This window comes from Panicum hallii, chromosome 8, assembly GCF_002211085.1.
Source record: "Panicum hallii strain FIL2 chromosome 8, PHallii_v3.1, whole genome shotgun sequence".
Lineage (NCBI taxonomy): Eukaryota > Viridiplantae > Streptophyta > Magnoliopsida > Poales > Poaceae > Panicum > Panicum hallii.
The window spans coordinates 41,168,740-41,182,001 of NC_038049.1; the positions used below are offsets into that span (position 1 = coordinate 41,168,740).

General features: G+C 43.1%; 1 protein-coding gene and 1 pseudogene across 1 annotated transcript; both read left to right on the top strand.

Annotated features, from left to right (window-relative positions):
* Positions 1-5,220: 5,220 nt before the first annotated feature.
* Positions 5,221-8,179, top strand: LOC112902339 (annotated as a pseudogene).
* Positions 8,180-11,566: 3,387 nt separating this feature from the next.
* Positions 11,567-12,443, top strand: LOC112902342 (probable serine/threonine-protein kinase PBL26). Its single transcript, XM_025971366.1, has one exon. The coding sequence runs from the start codon at positions 11,920-11,922 to the stop codon at positions 12,265-12,267; it is 348 nt and encodes a 115-aa protein (XP_025827151.1). The 5' UTR covers positions 11,567-11,919; the 3' UTR covers positions 12,268-12,443.
* The last annotated feature ends 819 nt before the right edge of the window (positions 12,444-13,262 follow it).

Sequence of the window (13,262 nt, forward strand, 5' to 3'; positions counted from 1 at the left end):
AATCAGAACTTGATGCCTATTTGGAAGAAAAACCAGTGAGAGAAGATGAAAATTTTGAAATCTTACTCTGGTGGAAGATAAACTCCAATAAGTACACCGTGCTGTTAGCTATGGCACGCGATGTTCTGGCTATTCCATTCATCACCGTTTCTTCTGAATCTGCATTCAGCTTGGGTGGTCGGATTCTTAGTGACAATCGAAGCTCGATGACACCACAAACCCTTGAAGCCCTGGTTTGTTGCAAAGATTGGTTGTACAAATATCCAACCAATGAAGGTTATTTTAATTCACCCATCTGCACACTCTTGAAGTGTTATTTCTGCTGTACGTTTGCATCTGCAGCCACCTGACACATTGATCTTTGTTTGCGTGTGCACTCCAAGAGCAAGTCATGAGAAGCTGAGATGGCTCCTAAAGGTACACCTGACATAATTCCTATATATAGTTGTAATACCGATTATTTGCTCTTAATTTTTTTTAAAGTGGCTATAGTGGTTTATTTGGTTTCAGTCTTTCAGCAGAGTATCAAATTGGGTACTGGCTGTCAGGTTTTAAGAGATACTTGAGTACTTTTGAATCTTATGGAACTATTATTGTCTTCCAGGGAGAATTTTCCTCAGCTTTTCACTCTATGAAGAAAACAATGACAATCAGACAATGTTGTCATCCATGTCCCCTTCTTCAAGCTCCAGAAGTTGCACATCCTGGTTACCAATTGTTCTTCATGACAATGAGTTTGTACATTTGGTGCGTTGCAATCTGAACCTATTAGGTGTATAATTCGGGTGCACAAATTCCTGGCATTCCTTGTGCTTCATCAGACATTCGCTCCTGAAACTTTGGAGATACATTTGCCAAGGACCTTATCCTTTCCGTATTTTGGATTATTCTTGTACTTGTGATCGAGCAAGAGCTCATTAATTATTCATGTATTTCTTCGGTGATGACGATGATACTATTTGGAGGACGCTAAAGTGTTGGCGTATAGTGTTTTGGATTATGCTCATTAATTTTTGTAGCTTTTGTAGTAGCTTCCTTGTGCTGGATGTTGCTGACAGCTCTTTTTAATTAGCTTTGCAAGTTCTGAAATATGTAGAAGGACCCATGGATTTCTATGGGTTATCCGCTTGGAATGGGGTGGGTTGGTTAGAGTTGAGAAATTAAATATTTGGGTGGGGTAGAGTTGGGTACATAAGTATATTAGTTTTGGATGGGGTTGGGTAAGGTGCAGGTTACACCTCATTAGCAAGCCTAAGTGTTATCATTTACCAAATTGAACAAGGATCTAGGAGAGAACACAGCAGCAACATCTCTATTCATGTAGTACTCAGAACAAGGTTTTGGAGTGTTTGGACTTTTTTATAAAAAAAATTGCAATATGAAGCAGAGAAGGTGAGGTGTTGGAGGAAGCTGAAAAGACCAACCCAAGTATGTTCAACTAGAAGAGCAGACCCGTTAGACAAACACACTGATTGTGAGCTAATGTATCTGCTGCTTGTAGGGGCCAGAATTAGACCCTGCTGCTTTGCAAGTGTGTCTGCTTGGCCAACGACACGCATGCACCCCCAATTGTCTATGCAACGTCACGTTTACCTGACCAAAGCTATGCTAATAAATTTGTATACGTAGGCCCCGTGAACATGGTTAGAAAGTGAGCATGTCATGAGCGGAGGAACTCATGCATTTTGGGCATATCCACGAGTCATGATGGTTGCATATTTGTACATCCACTCATGCAGGGTTGTATCTATTTCTGCAGGCAACCCAATTCTTCTATAAAAGATTACATGTATCCACCGGTTCAGAGGCTGATGCGAACACCTAAAACTTAGGGTGGCCCTAATTTGGTTTGCCGCCCCGATGCATGTGGCAGGGTGCGTTCAGAATTTGTCCCTGATGTAGCTATTTATCAGTACCTAGGGGTTGCTTTTAAGCCATGCATGGACCGTCAAAAATGCTTTTAACCCAATTTAGTTGTAAATCTATTGGAACCCTAAACCTCATAGATCAACATCCATTGATCATTTAATCCAAATGGTTTATGATTGGCTCTTAGGCACATTTCCAACAAAATAAACATCACAAATGCAATTATTGTGTCATCGACCAGATTAGGATGGTTGCTATTTTCGCATCCATTTGTACAAGCAACAAAATACTCTTCTCTATAAAATTATATGTATCCACCTTTGTATGGTAGCTCTGATGCACACAACCAAACACACCCTTAATGGCTGGTTTTAACAGCGGGTCCCGGGATCAATATCTTTCAGGTTTGAACTCCCAAAAAACTCCTGAGCGATAAATCCGCTCTGCATGTAAATAGATTGTTGAAAAATAAAGAGCTGGACTACCAGATTGACGGTCGGTACTTTTAACATGTTTGTGCCTATCAGAATACAACATTGTAAAACATCTGATGATTTGATCTTCGATGGTCGAGGTACCTATCCTGAAATTCAACTTTCTAATAGCTGTGGTCTTTGTACGAAGGTTGCTCCTTTCAACTAAATTATTCCCATAACCTTTTAAAAATAGGATAAAGTTGTAGTTCACCAATAAGTTTCTGTATTCCTTCCTTCTCCTTATCATGGTTCAAAGAGAAGAAAAATGCTTTAAATATGCAGCAAAAATTAAAATAAACAAACATATGAGCAGCACCGATTTTGATCTTCCTTTGTGTTGTGGTTATAGGCAACGCACCGAGCTCCCAGACAGTCGGCACATTTTCTTTGTAATTAACCTAGCTAGAATAATGTAGCATGCATGTTGTTAGGCTTGCTTTTTAGGTTTTCAGCAAATGCATGTCAAACCCATGATACAAGCCAGGACGGCAGGCCGTATATATACGTGTTCATACAACACTCAAACTAAGGCTTGAGTTATTGATAACACTTTCAATCTGCAAACTACAATTTTTTCAATTGGTTTTCATACCGAACTCCTTTTAAAATTAAATTTAAATTCCAAAAAAAACTGACAATAAAAGTGTCAAGGCGGGTCAATTGTTCAATAGGCAGCCGTCGTCATTTCCACGAGCAAGGCCGCATCAAGGGTCAAGTACTAATCAGGTCTACTCAGGTCTTTGGACAGAAACAAACCCATCACTTTCCTGATCTTATTACGTGAGAAATTTTCAGCTTTAGCGATTGAGAAGACCAGAGGCCGTGGCCAACAAGTCTGGGATAGTTGGATCTTTACGTTGTCGTGCAGCTTTTAGGTACGTGAAGTCCGGGTCTGGGCCTCTGTCCGTGGAGAACGAATGGAACCTGGCATTTGCTAGTTGCTGGACCCCTCCCGAGTTGCATGATGACTTTATTTCCTATCATGCAGCTACATGCATCTACAGTGCACAAAGAGTCATCAAAGTTCCTGAATTCATGAGTGCCCGCATAGTCCCATGTCTTGGCTGTGCATCTAATATAAGTGCGGTGTATGCTCTGGTAAATGTTATTGCTGATTTATCATCATAAAAGAGTACTCTTGTTACTAACCGAGGCTGAAACACAAACGTAGAGGTTAACAGTTTTACTCAAAGTGAGGACGAAAGAATAAATAGGTTGGTGGGAGTTTGTGATTCACCCAGCATATAAAGTGAACATGCATGAACCATTTAGGGCGTTACATCAAGTGCTGGTGACAGAAATGCAAACAAAATTAATATTCTTACCGTTAGATCAAAGTTATAGTAGGTCTAGTCAGGTCTATGAACAGAAATGAAACCCATCACTACCTTGACCTTATTACCCCAAGAAATGTACAAGTAGGCCGACACGACAAAAAAGAACCAGTGGGTGCAAGGAGGCAATGGCCCTGCCTTGCTAGTCGTCGTCCTGTGCACCGGTCCACGACGACGACAGGGATGTGAGCGAAGGACAAGTGTGGAGTGATGATCGGTGCTGTGAAGACTAGGTCTGATGGCTACATGCCTACATTTTCTTGTCGCTGGACCCCTTCCAAATTGCACGACGTCCCGACAGTGCAAGAAATCTGTGAAAGGGAACCATTTTAAACATAGGATCAAAGTATGGTGTGTGCTCTAATATATATATGTTACTAGATTTCTTTCGATAAAAATATGTTACTAGATTTATCTTCTTAAACAAAGTACTTCCATTAGCAGTCATGGTTCATGGTTGCCAACCAAATGGGCCGGGGAAACTATTTGTTTGAGCATGCTTCCTAGAGTTCAGGTGGTTGAAAAGCATGAAATAATTAAGGCGGCCGTCGCCACGGTTGTGGGGATGTTTCCCAGCTGCTAAGCTTAGAGGACATCCTCGGAAGGCAACAAGCCGCCCCAATGGTGGAGGAGCGAGGCGGAAACAAGGCAAACCAGTAAGGCAGTGAGGATGATGCTACCGGTGACGTTGTGTGTGTCACTGTAAGATTAGAAACTATTGCCGAGAGTTCTACTTGAGTGGCCAAGGGCATTATCACTCATTGCTAGTTTCTCATCTCATGGCCGACAGTGAATCTAAACACTGAAACTTTTTATTTGTAATTATTTATATACGCAAATATTTGATATAAAATATTAGACTAATCAAACGACCTTATAAGGAAAAAAGGTCAACATCAAAATTGTAGTGCTCAACGAGATCTAAAATTTTGAAGTTGAATATTTTTATCTGAGATTGCCTTAGCATATAGAAATTTTAATATAAGATTTAAAAAAGTTAGTATAAATGAATAATATCCAATCACTTGTTACAAGTGACGGTGTAGTGTAGTGGTAAGATGGAGTCGCGGATGCATATTTCGCATATGAAATGTAAGAATCCTGGACGTTGGATATTGAGATGGTTGATTGTGCGGTGGTTGCTTGGATATTTATTTTTTTTTGTTATTATAAATCTTTTACAGAACTTTTAAAAAATTCATCACCGCCAGCTCGTAGCTCAAACCGGCCTTGAAATCCGATCATCACCGCAGCGGTGATGACCGAATCCCATCACTACTGACTCTAATTCAACTCCTCCCATTTACGGTGAAGGAGGACTTGAACCGGCCGTGATGGGGTGGTTGTAGCAGTCTCTCATGCCGATCGAGCACCCTAATAGTTTCCATATGGGCCCATGCATTTACGTTCAGTGGCCTGGCCGTCCAGATGCAGCGCTAGCTTCATTTCATGATACTGATAGCAATGACTTTTCCACACAGGTCGCTGCTTAAGATGCCCCCAAGTCGCCCGTTAACAATGATGCAAGACTTGCACCTTGAGCTAGCAAGGCAGCCATGCCCCTCATCGTCCTGCTCATGCTTGCTGGCTTCGCGGCCATGGTCACCGCCGAACCCTGGCAGATCTGCGGCAGCAGCACGTACACGGCCAACAGCACGTACCAATCCAACCTTGAGCAGCTATCCTTCTTCACAGGCACCGACCCCAGCCGTCTGTTCGACAAAACCTTCGAGGGCGACGTCCCCGACAAGGTCTACGGCGTCGCGCTCTGCCGCGGCGACATGGACCCTGATGCCTGCAGCACCTGTGTCAGCGCCGCGTTCCTGGGCGCGAGGCAGCGGTGCTCGCTCAGCAAGGACGCGACCATCTTCTACGACAAGTGCCTCCTCCGCTTCTCCGACAAGGAATACATCCTTAACTTGGACTCCACTGGCCGTCTCAACGCCTCCATGTTTGATTATGGCGCGCTCATCCTGATGAACATGAGCTCGGAGCCCATGCTACCTGCTGGGTGGGACACTCACAACCAGGCCCAGAAGACAAACTTCACCCAATTCTTCAGATCCATGCTGACTGACATAGTAGGTCAAGTTCGCTCCACGACGGCACACTACGCCGCGATCCGCGTGGATACGGATGATGGGAGCAGCACCAAATAATGCTGTTCCACGGCTCTACTGCTTGGCGCAGTGCGCGCCGGACTTGGTAGAATACGTCTGCTACAACTGCCTCACGAATTTCAGCTACCTGGCGGCAGCAAACTTCGCCGGACGGCGAGGAGGACGTGTTCTTGGTCTGAGGTGCAACCTGAGGTACGATACGGATAAGTTCTTTGCCGGTGAGCCGACGTGGAGCTCCGGGTCGTCGAGCGCTGCTCCGAGTCCAGCACCGCAGCTGGCACCGCTGCCACCATCGCCAGAACGCAGGAGTAGGCAGACCTTCCCTTTCTTTCCGCATCATCTACTAACGAGAGAGAAGATTACTTTCGTTGTCACCATATTAAGCTTTGCAGTGAACTAACCATTTGCACTCAATAGAGATTATAAGGAAAGGTTTGGTCATTGCCTTGGTAGTTCCACTACTTGCATTATTGATTTGCATCATCGTTGCCTTCAGACTGAGAAGGAATATGAAAGGTCAGCTATCTGCTAGACAGAAATTAAATGTTGTGTCTAAGCTATATCAACTGAAATTACCATATGAACTCTTAGGTAAGATGAATGAGCATGAAGATGAAGCACTAATTTGGGGGTTGGAAGGAAGAAGTTCAGAATTCAAAATTTATGACATCTCACAAATATTAGAAGCTACAGGTAACTTCTCAGAAGAAAATAAACTTGGGCAAGGAGGCTTTGGTCCCGTATACAAGGTAAGAAGGAAAATAAGAAAAAGAATGAGCATACATAAAGAGATAAAGTCTAAACAATAATGAGAAAGAGTACCTTTACATATTAATCATTAATTTACATATTATGCAATTAACTCTTCTTTAGCTGATTATCATGTTGTCCTTGACCAGTATACAACTCTCAAATGACAATTGAAAACTTCAAAATTGAGTCACTGCTAATCTATCTCTTTCGCACTTGTCTCAAGGGCCGATTTCCTGATGGGTTGGAGATAGCAGTTAAGAGACTTGCTTCTCATTCAAAGCAAGGGGTAACACAATTCAAAAATGAAATTCAACTCATAGCTAAGCTCCAGCACACAAATCTGGTTAGGCTCTATGGATGCTGCTATCAGGGGCAGGAGAAACTACTAATATATGAATATTTGCCAAACAAAAGCTTAGATTTCTTCATTTTTGGTATTACTTCTCGCTCTATCGTAGTACTGATAAAACCTTGGTTCATTAACTCGAACTATCAAAGTATTTTTCTTTAATACACCTGTTTGAACTGATTTTGCAGATGAAACAAGAAGGGCTTTAATAGATTGGAATAAACGCCTAGCGATAATAGATGGGATAGCACAAGGACTTCTGTATTGGCATAAGCACTCTCGATTGCGTGTCATCCATAGAGATCTAAAAGCAGGGAATATTCTCTTGGACCAGGAAATGAACCCTAAGATTTCAGATTTTGGGCTTGCAAAACTTTCCAGCACAAATGATAATGAAGGCAACACAAAAACCCCAGCTGGGACATAGTAAGATTTTCGTGTGAATCAATACATTCTAGCTACACACAAATGTAAAAATAGTGACCTCGCTTCACCGTTTCCCATATACATCCTTTCAGTGGTTATATGGCTCCTGAGTACGCTTCAGAAGGCCTCTTTTCAATCAAATCTGATGTATTCAGTTTCGGGGTGCTAACTCTTGAGATTGTTAGCGGAAAAAGAACATCAAGTTTTCATCGATATGGTGACTTTATTAGCTTCCCCATATATGTAAGTCTTCATCATTTAAATATATAATGACTTGAGTTTCTAACCTTCACAAAAATAGAAGGCACAATGTTTTGATTGTTTTCGACCATCCAATACTTACAAGAATACTAGCAAATATTCGTGTTTTTGTTTCACTTTTTTAGGAGGTCACATTTAGATATTTTGTGATCCAACACTTTGCAGGCATGGCAGATGTGGAAGGATGAAAAATGGTTTGAACTTGTAGATACAACATTAGACACTGAGTCTCAGAAACTACAGATGATGAGATGTGTTAACATTGCTTTGTTGTGTGTCCAAGAGAATGCGGCAGATCGACCAACTACGTCAGAGGTTGTTGCAATGCTAAGTAGTGAGAGTATGACCCTACCTGAGCCTAAGCACCCTGCATTTTTCAACTTGAGGGTGACAAACGAAGAGGCACCAAATGTTGTTGTGGCATCTACTGTTAATGACATCACATTATCTGCTGTAGAAGGTAGATAGTTTTCATTCTGTTCGAGATCATGTGAAAATATTTGGTATTATACAATGCCCCATTCGAGGCTGTTCTCCGTGTCATCTCTTAAATTAATAATGAAATGATAACAAGACAATGTTGAATGGCAATGTTATCTGGAGTGGAAACTATATATGTATTTACGTTGCATTATTAATTTTTCCACCGTTTGGTAGAAAATGAGATAGCCATTAGACCAGAATTTTTAAATATCCCATGTAACTGTGATAGAGTATTTCAGATGCCATTTTGGACATATAACTAATACATTTTGAGAAAACTTGAACAGAGAATTTTTGACATTTTACCAGCTTTCCGATGGGAGGGATATCATAGTACAACATGTTCATTGTTCAAGCGGTTTTAGAGCATACAATCGGCAGCTATTTGCACCTATTTCTTTTGTTCTTTCATATATTGATGGTGACGATCCAGGGACGCCTGCTGCAATTGGTGAAGTTGAAAGCACAGTTGGCGAGATCAGGAAGGCTTTTTTCTGATTTAGTAGCATGCTCGTCAAGATTTTTTTTTTCTACTATGCATTGCATACCAAAACCATGATGTACTTGCACAGGAGGGCAGGCAATACATATGCATATGAGTCTTATTAGCATACGTTGACTCCAAAAGGAACTGGTAGAAAACAGAGGAGCAACATCTCTGTTTATAGATCCAAAGCAAGGTTTTGGAGTGATTCCTTTGGGGATTTAGTTTTTGTTTACATGTAGCATGGTACTGGCTGATAAAATGGAGACGTTATATTTGTGTTGTGATTATGTAAAGAGTTAATAAGTAACTGCAGGCTTTAGGGTGAGAGGTCGGAGGAAGCTGAAACGAGAGTACATCCAATTTCGAGAGCAGAGCTGGTGAACAGAAGCCGTTCCTCAGCAGCCAGCATGCATATTACATGACTTCTTGGGCAATATGGACGTTAGCCTCAGCTTCAAGTGTGTCGGTGTTCTCATCCACTTCTGCAGCAGCGTCTCCAACAATCACCGTATGATTGCGGCAGTAGCACATTCCCATACGCATCTCTAAGTTTAACTTGTAAACAGCACAATGGTATTTCTGTAATGAAAGTGGGATTGACAGGTTGGAAGAGGGTATGATCACACATTAACATATGTTGCAAGACGTATTTCTATAACGAAATCTGGGATGGACATTTGGGAGCCATATTGTCCTTCTTTCTTCTGCTGCCAATGTTGGAAGAGAATACCATCACACATTAATGTAGGTTGCAAGACAAGAAGAATGGTTTAACCAGTACTTTTCTATGTGATATGAAGAACATTTCGTTTATTTTTGTGCGCGCCTAGTTAATAGGTTGACTCACTACACGTAACTGAGAATCGTCTACTTGGGTCTTTGACTCATGTGTGTTCGGTTGCATGTACCATTTGATCATAACAACTATGGAGTACATGAATTCAAATATACTAGTTGCTTGACATTTGACAACAGAAAAAAATCAAAAAATGTCCAATAAAAGGGAGACCTAAGCATTTTTTAGGACCCCACTTTAGTGGATCTTTTGAACTTCCCAGAATCGTAAAATTTGAGAGAACAGATGAATGCAGATGCTTTTCGTATCATGTCGTACAAGAATAACATTAGCATGCACGTCATGATTTTGATTTGCTACTGATGCATACAAAACCCATGATGAACTTGCACCGGTGGGCAGGCAATATATCTATGTGTACGAGTCTATAGTTACCCGAGTCACCAGTTAGCATATATAGACCCCAAAGGAACTAGTGGAAAACAGAGGAGCAACATCTCTGTTCAGAGAGCACTCAAAGCAAGGTTTTGGAGTGATACCTTAAGAGTGTCTGGATTTCTTTTACATGTATAATGGTACTGGCGGATAAAATGGAGGCAGTTTTATGTGTAATTGTGCAAAACTATATGAGGTTATGGACAACTCAGGCTTTACATTGACAGAGAAAGCAGACAAGGGTGAGATGTTGGAGGAAGCTGAAACAGTCAGAGGGAGTGCGATTCGACAAAAACTATTTGTCAGCATGCAGACATGATGTCTGGAGCGATGGTGACTAGAACCTTCTTTGCTTGGGATGTCCCATCTGCATTCTCCTCCGCCGCGGTAGAAGTGTTCCCAATCCTGATCTCATGATGGTGCTCGCTCAGCTGGCAGGCGCCATTTGCATCGCAATCTTAAAGCTTGTGAAAGCAAACAAATGTTCAACTCCATGGTCTCTGGACAAAGAGTGTATAACAACACATTAACATATTGTTGCAACGTAAGAAGATTATTAGTTTAACTAGGGCTTCTCTATATGGCATGAAGAATACTTTGTTTATTTTTTGCATCAAATAGCTTCTTACAGACCAAAGGGAGAAGAAAAATTAACAGGTTTCAACACACCTGCATGTAGTTGGAGTCTTTGGCCTATCAAATCCTGGCCAGAACTATGTGGATGATGTGAGGCAACTTCCATGGCGCTGGATCCATCAGCAGGCACCAGCCACACACTGCGGTTATGTGTTCCAGAACGGAAATTATGTTTGGGGGCGGAAATTATCCTGCTCTCCTTCTTCCTCGCATCTGTTCTACCAACACACAGCCTGCAAAACATTCAACCTCATGGGAACATTAACCGCTGTCACTTGTCTTGATCCACAGACAAGAACTGTATTGACAAATGATGAAAACAAGCGATGGCATGTAAGGCCCAAACTTCGCCACCTTATCTCGATCGTTGCACAAAACCAGCCTCTACTAGTGAGCTGATTAATCAATTTTGATAACTGTTGCTTTGTTAAACCGCCTCTATTGGAATTGTAATTAATTTATTGACATGCTTCCTTACAATGATACAGTTATGGGACTTAATTCAGAGGCAATTCATCATGGTGTGACTTTGACTAAGTGTCTTGAATGTGGGATCCTTTAGGAATTGTGAGAGAAAATCGACTATTTTGCCATGTCTCAGCGTGTGAAAAACACACCTATTTCTTTTTCCACTGTTGTATTGGAAACTTTTTCGAGTTTGCTGTCTGACAATCTCAGATGAGTACTGCAGCAATATGCCTAAAACTAAAAAAAAAAAGAGTCCAAAGAAGAAAAGTAGACTCGGAGCATCTGTTCCACACACACCCCTCTTAAATCCGATGGAGTGGTGAAGCTAAGGGGTATAGTGACGGCTTGTCAAGTGCCAAGGTGGAGCGCACACACATGATAGTGCTCTCGCGATGAAACATTGCGCACGGCAGCAACCAAACTTCTTTTGTTTAATTTTCTTTAGTGTTCTATGTTACAAATTTCTAACACATGTTTTTTTCAGAAAAAAGTGGTTTTCTTTCCACGTGATGAACACCATCTTTTTAGAAATGGAGCAGGCCATCCGCATATCTCTATACAACTAAAAAGAAGCAAATGGCTGCCGAGGACGCGGCCGCGCCTCCAGCCTCCACGGCTCGGGCCCCGACCCCCTTCGATCCCCGCCCCAGGCAGACGCCGACCCGATCGGCATTGCGCGCCGGCCGCCTCGGCCCGATCTGGGGCGCCACCTCGGGCGCCAGATCCCGCCACCCCCGCGCCTAGCGGTTCCGGCGCCGGACGCCAACTTGGCGCCCCAGAAGCGGTCCCAGCGCGGTGGCGGTGGTGGTGGTGGCGCCGCCGCGGGGGACTCCGGGGACGCGGTCATGGCGCGGTGGCTGCTGTCCATGGGCTACAGGCCTACAGCACCTCGCGGCGTCCTCGGCCGCGGGTGGGGTCGGGGCAGGGGGCCTCCGCACGGCGGCCTCGCACATCCTTCTCGACGAGAACCTCACGCCCAAGCTCTCCGACTTCGGCCTCGCGCAGCTCGGCCAGACGGGCGGTAACATGCCGGTGGCCTCGTCCATGATGGGCTCCTTCGGCTGCTGCCCGTCGGAGTACGACCGGAGCGGGCAGGCCACCATGAAGTCCGACGTGTACAGCTTCGGGGTGGTGCTCGTGCAGCTCATCTCCGGGAGGAGGGCCGTCGACACCAGCAAGCCTGTGACCGAGCAGAACGTGGTCACCTGGGTAAGGGAACTATACGCACTTCGATCTCTTGGCATGATACAGATTCTCTATGATGCGGTAGCAGTTACTGAAATTTTAGTTAAGAGGGGTCATGTAAAGAACAGGTTCCAAATCACGATCAACCTTGTTGAATGTTTTGTTCGATTAAATTTCTACCGTTACTAGTAGCTTAGGGTCCTTCAAAACAGGTCGATGACCCTGATAGGAGTGACTTTGACGGGCTTCTATCAGGGTCCAATCAAAACTGGGATACAAACCTTTCGTTCCAGTCTAATAAAGTCCACACACGCACTTGGACTGAGTATTTTTCCAAGTCCAAACAGGCTGCTGCTTTCTGAAAGGATGACGGGAAACCATTGTGCAGGAGCGATGATCGAAACCAGGGGTAGGCTGCTAAACCACACGCGGAGCCTCTTGGAGTTGCTCTTAAGTCAATCATTTGACCACCGTTTTAGAGAAGAGCATCAACCATTTATGAGACTTATTTGGTATCATAAGTATTGACATGTTTCTTGTATAAACTTGTTTAAACTTTAGTTGGTTTCACTTATGATTTCCTTTTTGCATGAGGGAGTATGTGGGCCATGCGTCGGTAGACTTCCAGACTACAAGGATTAATTATTTCCTTCCATCGTTGTCGCTCTTTCCACCGCTACCAAACTCCAACCAACCAGGTTTGGCCTCTTAAAATGGAGTCTGGCGGCTTCAAATTGTGGATGCGTTATTAGTTAGTTGCTGTTGCTGAGTGACATACATACACTAGAGCTAGAGGTGATGACGACTTGATCTGATGAGACTTATTCGCACTGCCATGATGCGTGTGCAAGAGTGCTGCTGATGGAGCCACCATATCTGATGTTATTGTGGTGTGACCATTTGTGCCGTTTGTTCCACGTATGTAGAGGTGACAAACATAGGGGCATCCACAAAATGATGAGCCATCTAGTCTTATTGATGTCACTGTACATGTCCCAGCATAACCGGACTCGTACGAAATATCACAATGGTTCCTTATTTTTATTCCACATCGTGTTAAAACATTTGACTTCTCAAAATTATTGTGGTGTAGTGGCTGCAGAGTAGCATTATATATATGTTCTTGTTCTTCCTGGATTTGGTCACTTAATTCAGATGTTTGGAGTATGCCATTCTACAATTCT